At 43.0% G+C, this 20314-nt stretch overlaps 1 protein-coding gene across 1 annotated transcript in view; it reads left to right on the forward strand.

The window, feature by feature from the left end:
• Positions 1–15103, forward strand: part of vps50 (VPS50 EARP/GARPII complex subunit) — a 154239-nt gene extending 139136 nt beyond the window's left edge. Inside the window, exons 18-21 of the mRNA XM_037693617.1 lie at positions 4191–4309; positions 5567–5673; positions 8783–8904; positions 14855–15103. Coding sequence (XP_037549545.1) covers positions 4191–4309; positions 5567–5673; positions 8783–8904; positions 14855–15103 — 597 coding nt within the window. The remainder of the gene's footprint in view (positions 1–4190; positions 4310–5566; positions 5674–8782; positions 8905–14854) is intronic.
• Positions 15104–20314: the final 5211 nt, after the last annotated feature.

Consider the following 20314-nt stretch of genomic DNA (forward strand, 5'->3'; position numbering starts at 1 on the left):
AGGGGACCTTGGAGTTGACAGCAGGCGACGAGGGGACCTTGGAGTTGGCAGCAGGCGACGAGGGGACCTTGGAGTTGGCAGCAGGCGACGAGGGAACCTGGAAGTTGGCAGCAGGCGACGAGGGGACCTGGGAGTTGGCAGCAGGCGACGAGGGGACCTTGGGAGTTGCTGCTGCTGTCAGTGGAGAGGCCAGGGGAGTTGCTGCTGCTGACGACGGAGAGGCCTGGAGCTCTGCAGCAGACGACGGAGAGGCCTGGAGCTCTGCAGCAGACGACGGAGAGACCTGTGGCTCTGCAGCAGACGACGGAGAGACCTGTTGTGCTGCAGCGGCGGCAGGAACCGACTCCTCTGCGGCGGCGGCAGGAACTGATCTTCTGCGGCGGCGACGGGAAACAGAAACTGTTACTGAGTCTTCTGAGGCGACAGGAGCAGGTGCACCAACGGCAAGGCGCTCAGCAGGCGGAACAGCGGCGAAGGTGATGGGTGCAGGAGTCAGAGGAGCAGAGGAGAGTTCAGAAACGGTGGTGCCAATAGGTGCAGGATGGATTATGGGTTCAGACTGTGTATTAGTGACCATGGGTGTGATGAGAGTCCTAATTTCAATTAATAAACGGTTATACTCAGGGAGCAGAATGAGACCGGGCCGTGAAACTAAAAATTCCTCCATCAGGGAAAATACAACATCTGAACAGTCCGGGTTATTTTTAGCAGTGGTAAATGAATCTAATAAAGTCTGGTTTATTAGTGCAAGTTCATGGGGTGAAAATGTGATTGACGGGCAAGTGTCTTTAAGTGAGGGTGTGGTGTCAGGTGTCAGCCTCACCGGAAACCTGGTAGGTGGGACGGCGGAACACGCCCCCACAGAGTCGCTGAGAGTTTGCTCAGGAGGTTCGGTCAGACTGGGTTGGACAGCCGCGGCACTGTGTGACGGTGAGAGGCCGGACTCCGCCCCGACCAGGAACCTGGAAGGTGAGGCCACGGAATCCGCCCCTGTGACGTCAAGTGGACCGGACTCGCCAAACCGAACAGGAGTGGACCGGAGCTCCCGCGGGACGCTGGGTCTCGCCCCCACCGGAAACCTGTGAGGTGAGGCGGCGGGACCAGCTCCCACAAAAACACCGGAACCAACTCTAAGATTCTGCTCAGCTGACGAGACCGGGCCGGTCGCCACAAACTGCCCCCGGGACCGCTTTCTACCTCCCCGGCGACGGCGGGAGAGTCGGGGGACAGGAACAAAACGGAATTCGTCCTCGATTTCTTCGTCCTCCCCCGACATCCACCCCGAATAGCCGGGCGAGGCGGACTCAGAAATAGGAGCCTGGTGGGTTCCCTGGTGCCGAGCTCTGTTCTCCTCGAGGACCAGGAGTGGTGAGGACAGGATTTCCACCTCCTGGTCATAATGTCCTTGTGAGCGGACGGGCCTGGTGCAGAACCCGCCGCACCGGATTGTAGGCTTGCTCATCTTCAGGAGGCTCGGAGGGGAAAAAGAAAAAAGGTAAGTTGCCAAGAGAGCCCTGCCCGCTGGGTTCTGATGTGTGGTCGGGTCGTAATGTCAGGATTTGGTGGACAGGAACGAACCCAGTAGTGCAGACAGGACTCAACTCGGCAGATTACAAAAATAAGTATTTTAATAGAGAATAAAGAACAAAATAACAGCTGACGTGGCAGCAAAACTTACATATAAATGGAAGGCTCAGAGGGAAACTCAGGGAGGACTCAGGAGAGTTCAGGGGAGACGCAGGAGAACGCAGGAGAACACAGAGACCCAACAAATACGACCTGACGAGGAACAAAACAGAACAAATGGCTTAAATACTTGGACAAGACGAGACGTGATTACAAACAGCTGTGATGAGACAAAGGTGGCACCAATTAAACTGACGAGGAAACACTAGGGAAACACAGACACAAACAGAACCAGCAAATGGTACCATCCTTACAAACTCACTGTTAGAGTTGTCTTCTGATAGTTGTCTTCTTGGATCTCATATCTTGGATTTTATTGCTGTTTTTCTTTTACATTTTATTGTTGGATGTACAGTGCCTTGTGAAAGTATTCGGCCCCCTTGAACCTTTCAAACTTTTGCCACATTTCATGCTTCAATCATAAAGATATAAAATTTTTATTTTTTGTGAAGAATCAACAACAAGTGGGACACAATCGTGAAGTGGAATGAAATTTATTGGATGTGTCAAACTTTTTTAACAAATAAAAAACTGAAAAGTGGGGCGTGCAATATTATTCGGCCCCCTTGCGTTAATACTTTGTAGCGCCGCCTTTTGCTGCAATTCCAGCTGCAAGTCTCTTGGGGTTGTCTCTATCAGTTTTGCACATGGAGACACTGACATTCTTGCCCATTCTTCTTTGCAAAACAGCTCGAACTCAGTGAGGTTGGATGCAGAACGTTTGTGAACAGCGGTCTTCAGCTCCTTCCACAGATTCTCAATTGGATTCAGGTCTGGACTTTGACTTGGCCATTCCAACACCTGGATATGTTTATTTGTGAACTATTCCATTGTAGATTTGGCTTTATGTTTTGGATCATTGTCTTGTTGGAAGATAAATCTCCATCTCAGTCCCAGTCAGGGTGTGTTGCTTTTACGCCAAACATATCGTTTTGCATTGTGGCCAAACAGTTTGATTTTGGTTTCATGTGACCAGAGCACCTTCTTCCACATGTTTGGTGTCTCCCAGGTGCTTGTAGCAAACTTAAAACAACACTTTTTATGGATATCTTTGAGAAATGGCTTTCTTCTTGTCACTCTTCCATAAAGGCCAGATTTGTGCAGTGTACGACTGCTGGTTGTCCTATGGACAGACTCTTCCACCTAAGCTGTAGATCTCTGCAGTTCATCCAGAGTGATCATGGGCCTCTTGGCTGCATCTCTGATCAGTCTTCTCCTTGTTCGAGATGAAAGTTTAGAGGGACGGCCGGGTCTTGGTAGATTTGCAGTGGTCTGATACTCCTTCCATTTCAATATGATTGCTTGCACAGTGCTCCTTGGGATGTTTAAAGCTTGGGAAATCTTTTTGTATCCAAATCCGGCTTTAAACTTCTCCACAACAGTATCTCGGACCTGCCTGGTGTGTTCCTTGGTCTTCATGATGCTCTCTGCGCTTTGAACAGAACCCTGAGACTATCACAGAGCAGGTGCATTTATACGGAGACTTGATTACACACAGGTGGATTCTATTTATCATCATCAGTCATTTGGGACAACATTGGATCATTCATAGATCCTCACTGAACTTCTGGAGTGAGTTTGCTGCACTGAAAGTAAAGGGGACAAATAATATTGCACGCCCCACTTTTCAGTTTTTTATTTGTTAAAAAATTTGACACATCCAATAAATTTCATTCCACTTCACGATTGTGTCCCACTTGTTGATTCTTCACAAAAAATTTAAATTTTATATCTTTATGTTTGAAGCCTGAAATGTGGCAAAAGGTTGAAAAGTTCAAGGGGGCCGAATACTTTCGCAAGGCACAGTAACTGGGACCCTATGTACATAATTTACATGTGGCACGAACGGCAATAGAGAATCTGAATCTCTGATACTGGAAACTTATTTTTTCCTAGAAAAATTAGTTTTAAACTATTCCTGTAAAATGTCTGGTGATAATATCTTTCATTGCAAGTTGTATGACATGGTTTCCATACATAATTAGAAGAGGGGGAAAAAGCATCTTTTCTCACCTGTTTGTTCATTTTGCTTTTTAAGTTTTAGTTGGGTTTAACTGAATTTATTAATCTTATACTCGATGATCTGGACCATTTTGTCCGATGTACATACAGCTATTGCTCTTATCACTCCACTGGTATTAGGTGCAAAACCAGTATACCCTGTTTGGTTCATTTATTGAATAAGCCAATTTTTGTCTCCTGATTACTCAGGTTTTCTGATTTGTTGACTTTTATACTGAAGTACAATCAGTTTTACAGGGTTGTCACAGAAGCCACTGTTTGATGTGCTCTCAAGGTTTTAATCCCTCCTGAATACACATTTCTCACTGAATCATAAAGAAAAAGATATGTTGAATTATGTTATGAAATATTTGCCTTGGCTTGAATCTGACACCTGAATGACGTTTCTGCTTCTTCACCTGAAGCCAGTCACTTGATGGCCATTTTATTGTGCTATTTTCTCAGTAGGGTTCATCAGATCTATCTCTTCTTTCTTTGTTTAGTATGAGTCAGATGAGATGGAGAAGAGTGTGTATCAGGACTACGACAGTGACAGTGACGTCCCCGATGAACTCAAGCAAGACTACGTCGATGAGCAGACAGGTGACGTCCCTCTAAAGGGGTGAGTTTGTTACACCACACTGACACAAAGCATGTTATATAATTATTCAGAGTATCCAGCTGTGAACAACATAAGCACACTAATTAGACATGGGGATCCCTACATGTTTCACTCAAGGCATATCTGAAAAAGTTTGAATTCATAACACTTTTTATGCCAGTGGCAACAGATTTGCTCATCTCTGTCTAACCCAGGCAAAAACTTCTCTAAAAAGATTATTTTCATGAAAATTATCTGTCTTTTTTACTGCCACCTATAAGGTTGGTGACTTTTGGAGAATTATTCACTATTCAAAGGAAGTGAAGGTAATCATCCACTTTTTTTCCTTTTTGTATATAAAAAAATCCATTTTCTTTTGAAAGAAACGTTTGAAGCACTTGAAAAAGCAGCGTCTCCCTCTTGTATTGTTAGAAAGTAATGGATTATAATAAGCATACAATTTGCCCAAACTGCATCACATGTACGTTTGTAATTTATTTTAGGTCTTCTTCATGTGTGAGTTCATTATAGCTGCCTAAATTAGGCAATTTACTTGATTCGACATGATTCTTTTATTCAGTTTTACCTTAATTTGACGATTTTTAAACTGTTATTTATGGTTTTACAACTGAATTAATGAGAACTAAGGATACCTATATGTGCTGCTGATTCTAAATGTCACACCTGACTTACACACAGATCACATTCAATAATATAAATCATTCTGTATACCCTCATTACAAAGTCCTTGTTCTAATAATGATTTCCCATCATTCTAGTTTAGTGTAGTATTTATCATAAATGCAATGTTTAAGCCCAGTGCCTTATTACTTTACAGATTTGTTATGCTCAATAATCTCACTCTGACTGTTACTACAGCTCCTCATTTATATTAATCTGACACACCTGACAGATGGCCACTAAAATGCTAATTTCCTATTCTTTTAAGTGGGGGTTGCTAATGGTTAATTATTGAACGAGCTGTGTTCATGGTCAGGAATAAAACAGCCCATGCATTGACTGCAGCCGATGCAATGACTGCTGGATAATTAGGCTCAGTTTGCTTTGTGTCAGGAGTCTTGGTGCTCCAGGATCACCAGTTCAGAGACTTCACCACTGGGTCCATCTCCTCCCATGTGCAGTGGGTTCCGATAGATCAATTAAAAATCTTGGACCCACACTAAAGGTTTTCAACCCTGTCTGTCATTGCAGAAGATTAGAGCTATTAACATCACTGAGTCTCTTCTTTCATGGGTTTCCTCTTTTTGCATGCATCAGTGTGTCCAAGGAGACTATGAGAAGCAAGAAGAAGTCCGACTACAACCTTAATAAGGCCAATGCACCGATACTCACCAACACCACCCTCAACGTCATCCGGCTTGTCGGTAGGCTCTGTGCACATACACACACACACACTCCACAGCTAACCTCTCTGCTCCCTGCTAGTGAAGCCCACACTCAGCTGCAGCACGTCTCCTCTGGCCTGCTAAGTTTTCAATTTGTTCATCAATTAACCAAATAACTGCGATTGGCAGGTGCTGTGTCGATGTGACTGAACTGCACTATTAATGGTTAGCCTTCACCCTGAGATCTGACCTCCTTTTAAGAAATGCTGCTTGCATGTCTCTGTGGCGTGGCATTAAGGACATCCACGTTGACAAACTGTGCTTTTGGACTATGCGGCCCTTGTAATGTGGTTTTCATGGACCAATCAGAATTCAAGTAGATCATTATCTCTCTGATGTTTTGCTTCTGTTTTTGATCATTATATGAATTCATGTAGAAAAATTAGAGGAAATACATTCTTGTTTTTATAGGGTAAATCTTAACGTCCCACCTTGGTTTCTCACGGTGTCCGTGTGCAAACAGGGCGAAACAAAACGCTGTTCTCTTTAGTCTTTTATCACGTTAGGTTTTATTCATTTTAGTCATATGGAAAGTCTTGAAGCAAGGAAAAGCCCATGTTTCATTTCTTGTAGTCACTTATAATACAGTATGTACAGGACTTGGATGGAATCAGATTGAACCCATTATACTTGGTAAAGAATTTAACAGAAAGTGAATAAAAATATGTATAAAATAGAGCTCTCCAGAGGCAAAGCCAGCAAGATTGAGTTTATTTCTTCTCCTTTTCTTTCCTTCACAAGCTCTTACTCAGTGGTAACCTTGTTACACCCCAGTACCTCAGTATTTATAACTTTTATTACCTTTCAACTAAATTAAATCCTTGCAATTTATATGCAAATGTGGCATGCTCCTGCTTAAGTTCTTCCCTAAAGGATGTAGTTCCACAATGATTACCTTACTGTGGTTTAACTATACTGCCTGGCCAAATAAAAAGTCGCCACCTGGATTTAACTAAGCAAATAGGTACGAGCCTCCTATTAGATAATTACTGCACGGGCAATTATCTTTCAGCTGCAACAAGTTATTTAGCCCCAACTGGTGCAATGAGTTGCTTCTCGTTACTTAAGCAACCATGTTGAAAGACACATCGCGTGGTCGTGGAAAAGATGTCAGTCTGTTTGAGAAGGGTCAAATCATTGGCTGCATCAAGCAGAGAAGACATCTAAGGAGATTGCAGAAACTACTAAAATTGAGTTAAGAACTGTCCAACACATTTTGTCCAACACATTATTAAAAACTGGAAGAATAGTGGGGACCCATCGTCTTCGAGGAAGAAATGTGGCTGGAAAAAAAAATTCTGAATGATTGTGACCGGCGATCACTTAAAAACGTTTGGTGAAATCAAACTGAAGAAAAACAACAGTAGCACTCAGGGCTGTGTTTAATAGTGAAAGTAAGGTTGTTTTCACACCTGATAGTCCGGTAGACTCCGTTCGGTTGGGGACCAATATTCATAACATTTTGTTTACATTTGAGCTGGTGCGTTTGCATTCACACTGCACTGTGCAGTCGAGTCAACCTGTTGAACCAACCTATTCCCCCGCTTGCCTGTGGGGGTGCTGCACCAAGAACTACTGAAAGAAACAACACAAAAACCTCTGAAGACACTTCTTCTTCTTCTTCTTCTGGAAATAAAAACAAAAACAGAGTGGCATCAAGTTTTAGCAGTTTTAGGAGTTATATTTTGTCATTTTTCAAAAATGGACTTAGCATGAGCAGAAGATGAGACAGAAGACCATGGAGAATATTGTTTTTCACACAAGGCAGCTGACGGCTCCATATGAGGTCAGAGAAATGCGTGTTTGTTTGGCCTGCGCTGCACTCCTCTTCTTGCTTGTGGAGCGGGGCCCGGTCTGTTTACATTCACACTGTACTCGAACCGCGCTGGATTTCTCTTCTACCGGACCGAGACCTAGGTTGTAGTCCGGGCCAGAGTTCGCCTTTTTGTTCCATGACAGAGTTCGATGGCGCGTTCACACCTCCCTAAACGAACCGGACTTTCTAGGAAAATGAGCTAGAGTTCGATTAAAGCGGACTAAACAGGGCTGGTGTGAATGCACCCTAAGAGCATTTCCACGCACTAGGGAACTCAAGGGATTGGGACTGAACAGCTGTGTAACCTTAAGAAAACCACTAATCAGTGAGGCTAACCAAAAAAAGGCTTCAATTTGCTAGGGAGCATAAAGATTGGATTCTGGAGCAATGGAAGAAGGTCATGTGGTCTGATGAGTCCTGATTGACCCTGTTCCAGAGTGATGGGTGCATCAGGGTAAGAAGAGTGGCAGGTGAAGTGATGCACCCATCATGCCTAGTGTCTAGTCATCAGTGCAAGATCTTGGTGAAAAATTAATGCAACACTGGATGGAAATAAATCTTGTGACATTGCAGAAGTTTATTGAAACAATGACACAGTGAATGCATGATGTAATCAAAGCTAAAGGAGGTCCAACTAAATATTAGTGTGTGACCTTTTTTTTTTTGGTGGCGACTTTTTTTTGGCCAGGCTGTGTATCTTAATGTCTGAAAGAATGGTTTAAAATCATTATCATTTTGTTCTTTGCAAGCCAATGTGAGCTGAAGCATGATGGATATGTCATCTCTTATCTGTGCTGCTGATTGTCCATGTTGCTGATCTCTTGCCTTTATGCTGCTGTATTCATACCTATCAGCTCACTACAGACTCATGTTCAGGCTGCTGTTTAATATACTGTATTATTTTATATTGTTATTGTTTAGCGTATATCTTAGCTCTTTCAGTGTATCGTATCGTTTGGCATATATCTTAGTTTATATCTTAGATCCTTGTATACTGTTTCTTTTTAGACTTTATATTTTTCTATTTTTGGGTGTAACTGGGACTTTGAGTACATAATTTCGTTCCACCTCATTTGCCACATATGATGTGAATGACATTAAATAAACTTTAATTTTAAAGGGGGATTGATTAGGGTTTTGCATTGGCCAATGCCAATTTTTAGTATTCAGGGCAGTGCTGTTTTATGAAGCTCCCCCCCCCCCCCCATAATTTTATATATTAGTTCAATATTTAAACCCAATAAACGTACTCTTTAAATTTTCCCCAAACAGGAAAGTACATGCAGATGATGAACATCCTGAAGCCAATTGCCTTTGACGTCATCCACTGTGTTTCACAACTTTTCGACTATTACCTTTATGCTGTCTACACCTTCTTCGGACGCAACGACATGGTACAAATTTCTTTATTCTACTAAGTTCTGGGAATTTTTGCACAAATCTTTATAAGCCTTTGGAATGTTTGTTTATCATTTTATTATATATATACTCACATAGTGAGGAAAATAAGTATTTGAACACCCTGCGACTTTGTAAGTTCTCCCACTTAGAAATCATGGAGGGGTCTGAAATTTTCCTCTTAGGTTTATGTCCACTGTGAGAGACATAATCTAAAAAAAAAAAAACTATAAATCACAATTTATGATTTTTTAAAACAATTTATTTGTGTGTTACTGCTGCAAATAAGTATTTGAACACCTGTGAAAATCAATGTTAATATTTGTACAGTAGCCTTTGTTTGCAATTACAGAGGTCAAAGGTTCCCTGCAGTTTTTCACCAGGTTTACTGCAGCAGAGATTTTGGCCCATTCCTCCACACAGATCTTCTCTAGATCAGCCAGGTTTCTGGGCTGTCGCTGAGAAACACGGAGTATGAGCTCCCTTCAAATATTTTCTATAGGGTTTAGGTCTGGAGACTGGCTAGGCCACTCCAGTACCTCGATATGCTTCTTACGGAGCCACTCCTTGGTTCTCCTGGCTGTGTGCTTCAGGTCATTGTCTTGTTGGAAGACCCAGCCACGACCCATCTTCAATGCTCTAACTGAGGCAAGGAGGTTGTTCTCCAAAATCTCACAATACATGGCCCCGGTCATCCTCTCTTTAATACAGTGCAGTCGTCCTGTCTCGTGCAGAAAAACACCCCCAAAGAATGATGCTTCCACCCCCATGCTTCACAGTAGGGATGGTGTTTTGGGTTGGTACTCATCATTCTTCGTCCTCCAAACATGGCGAGTGGAATTAAGACCAAAAAGTTCTATTTTGGTCTCATCTGACCACAGAACTTTCTCCCATGACTCCTCTGGATCATCCAAATGGTCATGGGCAAACTTAAGATGGGCCTGGATGTGTGCTGATTTAAGCAGGGGAACCTTCAGTGCCATGCATGATTTTAAACTATGACGTCTTAGTGTATTACCCACAGTAACCTTGGAACCAGTGGTGCCAGCTCTCCTCAGGTCATGGACCAGCTCCTCCGTGTAGTTCTGGGCTGATTCTTCACCTTTCTTAGGATCATTGATACGCCACCAGGTGAGATCTTGCATGGAGCCCCAGTCCAAGGGAGATTGACAGTCATGTTTAGCTTCTTCCATTTTCTAATAACTGCTCCAACAGTTGATCTTTTTTCACCAAACTGCTTGGCAATTGCTCCGTAGCCCTTTCCAGCCTTTTGGAGGTCTACAATTTTGTCTCTGGTGTCTTTGGGCAGCTCTTTGGTCTTAGCCATGTTAGTAGTTGGAGTCTTACTGATTGTGCGGGGTGGACAGGTGTCTTTATGCAGCTAACGACCTCAAACATGTGCTTCTAATTTAGAATAATAAGTGGAGTGGAGGTGGACTTTTTAGAGGCGGACCAACAGGTCTTTGAGGGCCAGAATTGTTGCTGATTAGCTGGTGTTCAAATAATTATTTGCAGCAGTAACACACAAATAAATTATTAAAAAAATCTGTTCAAATACTTATTTATCTCATTGTATATGTATATGTTTCTATATATGTATATGTATTTGTATATATATATATATATATATATATATGATGTGAATGACAATAAACTTGATTTGAACTTGAACTTTTAGGTATTTTTATCTGATATTTAATCTGTGGACAATATATAATAGAATATAGAGGAAACTGCATTCCCTATCTCAAAGAAAACAATTTACATTTCTTTTTTCTTTTTTAGATAGATAGAATGATATATAGATCGATACGTACTTATTACTCAGTCAGTCATTCCCTCCCTCCCTCCCCGGTGGGGAATTTGATGCATCCAGTAACTCCATCCAGTGCTCTTAATTATACTGTAAAAAGACATGCTTTTTCAAAAAGTATGGTCTGATTTTCTGACGACTCATCATCTAAGTCATTGCAAGATTTTTTTATTCAGTTTTGATCACATTTGAATCAAAACAGAGCTTTACTTAGGTTTCTCTCAAAAAGTGTTTTTTGTTTAACCGTAAAGCAGTAATGAGCTCCTTATAATGCTGTAAAAGGTGCATTAAAAATGTGTTAACACTTGTCTGCATAACGCAGCTAAGACTGACACACTGTGCACACCCTACATTCATCGTTTATTCTGATTATGATTCGTACTGGGGTTACCATAACTCACACACAACTTAAAGCTGAAAACAAACAGAATATAAAACCAACCAGAAAGAAGAGTTTATTAAAAGCTGCAGAGCAAAGTGATGATTGTGTGAGGAAATCTGTCAGTTTATGGAAAGTAGTCATGACAGAGCTCTGGCATAAAAAGTTGAGGTGACTTTTGGTTTCTCCCCCTGCAGCTTAATGGCAGACGCAGCTGCTGCAGTGAGGGCGTTTCCAGTCCAGCTGCACCTTGTCAGGTGCAGAAGCTGCAACGGAACCGCCCTCTAATGACAGACACGTGCATGTTTGTGTGAGTCTGTCTCACTCTGTCCTCACTCCAACTACCGTATTTTTCAGCCTATAAGTCACAGTTTTTTGCATAATCTGCATGCCATGCGGTTTATATGCCGAAGCGACTTATTTATGAATTTTTTTCCCATATTTATAAACCAATTTTTGTCTGAGATATGACGTTTTCATTCTGACTGAAAATATTGAACACTACCATTTCAGCTGCTAGATGGCACTCGAGTAGTATGGCATGCCATTGTGTCATGTAATAGGTAAAAGTGGCTATTAATGATGCAAGCAGCTTGCCATAGTCTGCCACCTTCGTCCGGCTCACCTGGAGCAACCGTCAAATCAGCTTCATTTCACTCCACCACCCTGGCGAAATGCAGCTAATTTGACCATTGAAGTGAATTTATTAAGTAAAAGTTCAACTGAGACACACCTTTCCTTTAAAGTTGAACAAACAATTGTTTTAGGTGCTAATCTTGTTAAATTTCAAAGAAATACACAGCGAGTCCTCTTGTTCACACACCTACTTTCATGTATCGGCTTTTGAAATGCAGCTGATTTAACCATCAAAGTGCATTTATTCAGTTAAAGTTAGTCTGAGACACACCTTTACTATAATTTCGAGCAAACAAATAACTGTTTTAAGTGTCAATCTTGTTAAATTCTTGTTAAAGTCCCCCAGTGCATGCTCCCATGGAGCAGCCAATCGATTTTTGGCACAACACCAGCCCACATTTCCAGGTTGTCAGCGGTCAAGTCAAGTCAACTTTATTTATAGAGCACATTTAAAACAGAACCTGTTATCAAAGTGCTTAACAACAACAATCAACGAGTAAATTAAAGAGAAAAAAAAAAAATATATATATATATATATATATACACACACAATACACTAATAATAATAACTGAAGAATTAATAAAAAGCATTTAAAACATAGGGTCACAGATTAAAAAACACTAGATCAATGTACACTGTATGAAATGCCTGAGAGAACAGATGTGTTTTAAGCAGGGATTTGAAGTGAGGAATGGAGGTGGCCTGCCTGATGTTGGGGGCAGGTTGTTCCAGAGTTTGGGGCCCATGACTGAAAAAGCCCGATCTCCTTTGAGCTTCAATCTTGTTTTTGGAACAGCCAAAAGCAGCTGATCAGATGATCTCAGGGCCCGAGAGGGAACGTAAGGTTCCAGAAGCTCAGAGAGGTAAAGGGGTGCGAGGCCATTTAAGCATTTGAAGGTCAACAGAAGAATTTTAAAGATTATCCTCGTACAAACAGGGAGCCAGTGAAGGGAGGACAGAACTGGTGTAATATGTTCAGACCTACGAGTTCCGGTTAAAAGCCGAGCAGCAGCATTCTGGACGAGCTGAAGACGTGAGATGGAGGCCTGGCTGATCCCAGCATAGAGTGCATTGCAATAGTCCAATCGGGTTGTGACAAAGGCGTGGACTAGCTTCTCAAGGTCGGGTCTGGACAACACTGGCTTGAGCTTAGCTACCTGTCTGAGTTGGAAGAATATTTTCTGCAGAACAGAGTTGATTTGTTTGTCAAACTTGAAGTCAGAGTCTAAAACCATCCCAAGATTTTTACCAGACTGCTTCAGATATGGCTGAAGAGAGTCCAGGTTGACAGGATCAGTGGCGGCAGTTGAGCTAGGGCTAAAAACAATGACTTCAGTCTTGTCATTGTTAAAACTTAAGAAATTTGAAGCCATCCAGGCCTTAATGTTGTCCAGTTATTTTAACAGAGGGTGAATGGAGCAAACACTTACTGGTTTCACAGGCAGGTAGATCCGGCAGTCATCAGCATAGCAATGGAATGAAAGACCATGTTTCCTCTTGATAGACCCCAGTGGGAGCAAATAAAGTGAGAACAGAAGGGGTCCAAGAATCGAACCCTGTGGGACCCCACAAGAAAGAGGTAATGAGGCGGATACATTATTACCAACCTTGACACAGAAACTCCTGCCACTTAGGTATGAGCTGAACCATTTTAATGCAGCACCTGTGATCCCAACCCACTGTTCCAGCCGTGATATAAGGATACTGTGGTCAGCAGTATCAAAAGCAGCAGTAAGGTCCAGGAGCACAAGTACCACAAATTGACCAGAATCGTTTGATATCATAATGTCTTTACAAACCCTCACTAACGCTGTTTCAGTGCTTTGGAGTTGCTTAAAACCAGGTTGAAAAATTTTAAAGATTCTGTTCTCATTCAAAAACTTGTTTAATTGAATGAAAACTATTTTCTCCAGGATTTTGGACAGGATGGGAAGTTTTGAGATTGGTCTGAAATTTGAGCAAGACGAAGGGGTCAAGTCCAGGTTTCTTAATTAACGGATGAACTACTGCATGTTTGAAAACATCGGGAACCACACTTGTCGCAATACTACTATTTACAATAGTAAGAACAGAGGGTCCAATCGTGGGTAGAAGCGGTGACACATTATAGACTTATATGGCAAAGTGACATATTTATGGATTTTTCCACTTTAATAGACGTGTTTGGACTGATACAACTTATAGGGCGGTGCGACGTACGGCAGAAAATATGATACATACATGTCCAGTCTGACTGGACGAACTTGCATGGTTGTTTGAACAAAAGTGTTTTACCCCTTTCCTGACACAACTCTCACCATTTACCGGGGCTTTGGACCGGCACCAGAGATACACCCACTTGTTCTCCCTAGTGGCTGGGTTATCATCATCGACGTGTGTCATATCTGAGAAATACAGATCAGGTACAGTTGTCCCTCTTGTATCATGGGTGTTTGGGACCACGCCCATCCGCGATAAGTGAAAAACCGCCAAGTAGGGATACAGTAGTTCAAGTTCAGTTCAAGTTCAGTAAACTTTGTCATGACATGCCAAGCTGCAATCACACTCCTGTAACTCCCAGTCTCCCTCCTTAACCTTAAACAGGCAACGTGCACCAGGAGATACACTCTCTTTAACATCCTATGGGGGGGTGCTGGGAGTTTTTCACTAATCAAGTTAGCATTTATCAAAAGTCTTGTCTAGTATTAGCATCTAGATCACATGATTTGGTTCAGGTTATCTTTCATCGTTTCATCAGCCTGATCAGAAAACAGCATGGCCGCCTGTGGTGGAGAACCTGCTTCCTTGACGGTAAGTAATCATATATTAGTTGTACTTAATTTTAATAAAACATCAATATAAATTGCTAAAACTAATTAGGACTTTTTCTAAACATTCTGATAAAAAATATGTTCCAGCTGTATTTGTGGTGTTACTTAGCAGCTTTTGAAATATATGTATCCCCTGAGATACGTTGCCAGATGAGGGTAAAAATTTGATCAATATGCATTATTCAAAATTTTGTTTCAAACTGGAAGGCATGTTGATAATTACAACAGTACCGTATATTATCATGCACGGCTGTTACCATTATAACAGTATAACTGTATTTTTCTTTAATTTTTTTTTTTCAAGCAGGGCATCTCGGCTAGGTCTTTTTATGGGAAAATCAAGGAAAGCACAGGAGTGAGAGTGATAGAAGAGATCCCTGCAAGTTCTTCTGACTCTGAGTCAAACAGTGATGAGGACCAGGAAGTAATTTTCAACCAGCATGAGATAGAGACAGTGAATGAAGGCAGTTCTGATGAGGAGGATGAAAGTTGTTATGAAGAGGTTGAAGAGATGGATCATAGTACAAAGTCCAAACTAGCTAAGGAATTCATGTGAAAGTAGTTTGATTTAGGGACATTTATATGCACAACCCATACTAATTTATGTATTTTGTAGTTGATGTAAGATGAAAAAACACAACTCTTCTGTATGATTGTGATATTTACTAAAAGTAGCATGCCACTAACCAGCTAAATTCAGTCTGTACTTGCCAATTATACAACTTTGTACAAATAACAATGCAGTTATGTATATATTTTTGTTTGTTATTTACAGCTAGTGTAAGAAAAGGTTTGAGCACCAGTCAACAGCAGCTGCCAGTGAATTCAGCGTGCCTAATGAGCTGTCTTCTCCACATTGCTACTTTGCTAAATTTTTTGATGACGATCTATTTCAACATATTGCTGAACAAACACATCTTTACAGCTGTCAATTAATTGGAGCTAGCATCAGTACCACTGTGGATGAAATCAAGTCATTTGTTGGCATTAAGCTAATAATGGGAGTGGTGAGAATGCTATCGATTATTAGGCAGAAGACACACGTTATGCCAAAATAGCTAATGTGATGACAGTAAAAAGCTTTAAATGCCTTTCTCGATTCATCCACTTTCAAGACAATCAGGCATTACACCCAACCCAAGATTGGCTCTACAAAGTGACACCAGTGCTGGAGCACATGAGAAAGAAGTGTCTGGAAATTGACCGTAAGAACAAGTTCTCAATAGATGAAATTATGGTCCCTTACAAAGGAACAAAGGCTGGGTCTCTCCAACAGTATCTCTAAAAAAACCTCACCATTGGGGCTTCAAGATCTTTGTTCGAGCAGGCGTTTCTGGGATAATGTATGACTTCCTGACATACACTGGAAAGAGAACATTTGGTGCAGGCCAAGGTCCAGCCACAACAGATGCATACAAAGGCCAACAACTCCAAGACCCATGGTTGATGTCCGCCATGATCGAGTAGATCACTTCCCAACTTTCACAGACAAGGGAAGGTGCAGGCTTTGCCCCGAAGGACAGACATCAATCTTCTGCACAAAATGTGGTGTTCGTCTGTGCATTGTCCATCCATCCATCCATCCATCCATCCATTTTCTTCCGCTTATCTGGGGTTGGGTCACGGGGGTAGCAGCCTAAGTAGGCAGGCCCAAACTTCCCTCTCCCCAGCCACTTGGGCCAGCTCTTCCGGGGGAATCCCGAGGCGTGCCCAGGCCAGCCGAGAAACATAGTCCCTCCAGCGTGTCCTGGGTCTTCCTCTGGGCCTCCTTCCGGTGGGACGTGTCTGGAACACCTCACCAGGGAGGCGTCCAGAAGGCATCCTAAATAGATGCCCAAGCCACCTCAACTGGCTCCTCTCGACGTGGAGAAGCAGCGGCTCTACTCTGAGTCCCTCCCGGATGATCGAGCTTCTCACCCTATCTCTAAGGGAGAGCCCAGACACCCTGCGGAGAAAACTCATTTCAGCCGCTTGTATCCGAGATCTCATTCTTTTGGTCACAACCCAAAGCTCGTGACCATAGATGAGGGTAGGAACATAGATCGATCGGTAAATTGAGAGCTTCGCCTTTTGACTCAGCTCTCTCTTCACCACGACAGACTTGTACAGCGCCTGCTTCACTGCAGACGCTGCACCTATCCGCCTATCGACCTCACGCTCCATTTTTCCCTCATTCGTAAACAAGACCCCAAGATACTTGAACTTCTCCACTTGGGGTAGGACCTCCTCCCTGACCCGGAGAGGGCACTCTACCCTTTTCCGGCTCAAGACCATGGCCTCGGATTTGGAGGAACTGATCTTCATCCCGGCCGCGTCGCATTCGGCTGCAAACCGCTCCAGCGAAAGCTGTAGATCACGATCTGATGAAGCCAATAAGACCACATCATCTGCAAAAAGCAGAGACGCAATCCTAAGGCCACCAAAACGGATCCCCTCAACACCTTGGCTGCACCTAGAAATTCTGTCCATAAAAGTTATGAACAGAATCGGTGACAAAGGGCAACCTTGGCGGAGTCCAACTCTCACTGGGAACATGCCCGACTTACTGCCGGCAATGCGGACCAGGCTCTGACACCGGTCATACAGGGACCTAACAGCCCATATCAAAGGGCCCGGTACCCCATACTCCCAGAGTACCCCCCACAGGGTTCCCCGAGGGACGCGGTCGAACGCCTTCTCCAAGTCCACAAAGCACAAGTAGACCATTGGGCAAACTCCCACGCACCCTCCAGGACCCTGCTGAGAGTGTAGAGCTGGTCCAGTGTTCTACGGCCAGGACAAAAACCGCACTGCTCCTCCTGAATCCGAGGTTTGTGAAACCTATGGACCCTCCTCTCCAGAACCCCCGAATAGACCTTACCAGGAAGGCTTAAGAGCGTGGTTACCCTGTAGTTGGAACACACTCTACGGTCCCCCTTTTTGAATAGGGGGACCACCACCCCGTTCTGCCAGTCCAGGGGAACTTCCCCCGATGTCCACACGATATTGCAGAGTCGCGTAAGCCAACACAACCCTACAACAACCAGAGTCTTAAGGAGCTCCGGGTGAATCTCATTCACCCCCGGGGCCCTGCCACCGAGGAGCTTTTTAACCACCTCGGTGACCTCAGCACCAATCCCCAGGCTCCGCTTCCTCATTGGAAGACATGCCAGTGGGATTAAGGAGGTCTTCAAAGTATTCCGCTCACCGACCCACAACATCCTGAGTTGAGGTCAGCAGCATACCACTCCCACTATAAACAGTGTTGGTGGCGTACAGCTTTCCCCCCCTGAGACGCCGGATGGTGGACCAGAATCGCCTCGAAGCCGTGCGGAAGTCATTCTCCATGGCCTCTCCGAACTCCTCCCATGCTCGAGTTTTTGCCTCAGTGACCACCCAAGCCGCATGTTGCTTGGACTGCCGGTATCCATCAGCTGCTTCCGGGGTCCCACAGGCCAAAAAGGCCCGATAGGACTCCTTCATCAGCCTGACAGCATCCCTCACCGACGGTGTCCACCATCGGGTTCGAGGGTTGCCGCCGCGACAGGCACCGACAACCTTGCGGCTGCAGCTCCGGTAAGCCGCCTCAACAAGAGGCACAAAACATGGTCCACTCAGATTCAATGTCCCCCACCTCCCTCGGAACATTTTCAAAGTTCTCCCGGAGGTGGGAGTCAAAACTCCGTTTCACAGGAGACTCTGCCAGACGTTCCCAGCAAACCCTCACAGTACGTTTGGGTCTGCCAGGTCTGACCGTCATCCTCCCCCACCATCTGAGTCAACTCACCACCAGGTAGTGATCAGTGGACAGCTCTGCCCCTCTCTTCACCCGAGTGTCCAAGACATGTGGCCGCAGATCAGATGAGACGATGACAAAGTCGATCATCGAACTGCGGCCTAGGGTGTTCTGGTGCTAAGGGCACATATGGACACCCTTATGCTTGAACAAGGTGTTCGTTATTGACAATCCATGACAAGCACAGAAGTCCAACAACAGAACACCAGTTGGGTTTGTCGTCATATTTATTATCTGCATTGTTTTTATGTCTATATTTTTGATTTGCTTCCTTTTATATATTGCTTCATGTGTTGTCTGTTGTTCTATCTGTACAGCACTTTGGTTGGCCTTGTAACTGTTTGAAGTGCTCTATAAATAAAATGGTATGGTATGGTAATAATATGAAATAATATTTTGCAAATTATTTTCCACTCTTGCCTGTTTTAGGGTATAAACAATTTAAATGTATATACAGTATTGTAACATTTTAAGTAATGGATTGTTTATTTAAAATGTTACAGAACAGTATATATATATATATATATATATATATATATATATATATATATATTATATATTTTAAACTCTTCCCACACTCTTGCAATATTCTAAACAATGTTTCTAAATGCTAAACACTCTAAAAGAGCACAGCATGTCATGATTTTAGCTCTCTTCCTCCTCTTTGCCACCTTATACATTTTATTGTTGGATGTAACTGTGACCCTGTGTACATAATTTCGCTCCACCACATGTACCACATGAGGTGTGAATGACAATAAAGAATCTCTGACTCCACTTCCCCGCTCTGCACAGAGAAACAGCTGATCAGCTGCAGCAGGAAGTTTATCCTGCAGTAAGAGCTGCACACAGAACAGAGTAAGCTTTTTCTGCAGCTCTGGGCTGCACCAAGGTGCAACAGGTGTTAAATAATTTAAAATAATTCATTAAAAAAAAAATCCATGCCAATCGTGTGGCTCATCCATCAATCAGCCAGTTGTGTGTCATGTCCACTCTTATTTTGGAAAACCGCGATAGAGCGAGTCCACTATAAATGAACCACAAAGTAGCAAGGGACTACTGTATTTCAAATCAAACATCTGCCACAAGTTGCGTAAGTTAGGCAAAACTTTTGAGTAAGTTAGCAGCACACTGCCGCCTTCTCAAGTGACTTGTCCCGCCCACTCTGACTGACTATTTTTTCCCCACTTTGGAGTCAGTTGACGTGTCGACGTGTGGTAATCACATGACCGATTTCGGGTGCTCTAACGGAAGTCTCAGAGACAGACAGAGTAATGTAATAGGAGCTTATGTTGAGGTCATGCTGAGGGCGTTCCCCATGTGAGACACTCACTCATGCTACTCAGAGAACCGGAGAAACGGCAGCAACCTAAAGTTTTGCATCTGCTAGGGGCAAGTTATGAATATGTTACTCATATTGTTAAACATAGGTTATATATTCATTCAGCTCATTAACAATGCTTTATATACACATCCAAAAGAGGCTTCCATCTTCAATGTATGCCTGCATGTTTACCAACATGTTCAATCATAGGCATAAGTAGTCTAAAATGTTTAAGTGTGACAAGGCCATAATACAGCAATTATAAAGTGAAGCCATTGTTGGACTTTGTACTGGTAATGCTACAATTTAGAACTATGAACTTATTTTTTCCATCCTATAGATAACTACTAAACATGCCTTGTGTGTTTAAATGTGATTTGCATGTTGCATCATTCAGCTCTGCCTATATAGTTATATCAGATAACTGCAGAGGCTCTTGAGTTTTAGTCTGGGGCAAAATGACCAAAATGGTTGTGGATAAAGTCTGATTTTAGAATTTGGTTTCCTCCCACAGACCAAAAACATGTAGGCTGATTGGTAACTCTAAATTGTCCCTAGGTGTGTGTGTGTGAGAGAGAGAAAGAGAGAAAGATAGATAGATAGATAGATAGATAGATAGATAGATAGATAGATAGATAGATAGATAGATAGATAGATAGATAGATAGA

Source organism: Nematolebias whitei, chromosome 19, assembly GCF_014905685.2.
Source record: "Nematolebias whitei isolate Nwh7 chromosome 19, NemWhi1, whole genome shotgun sequence".
Taxonomy (NCBI): domain Eukaryota; kingdom Metazoa; phylum Chordata; class Actinopteri; order Cyprinodontiformes; family Rivulidae; genus Nematolebias; species Nematolebias whitei.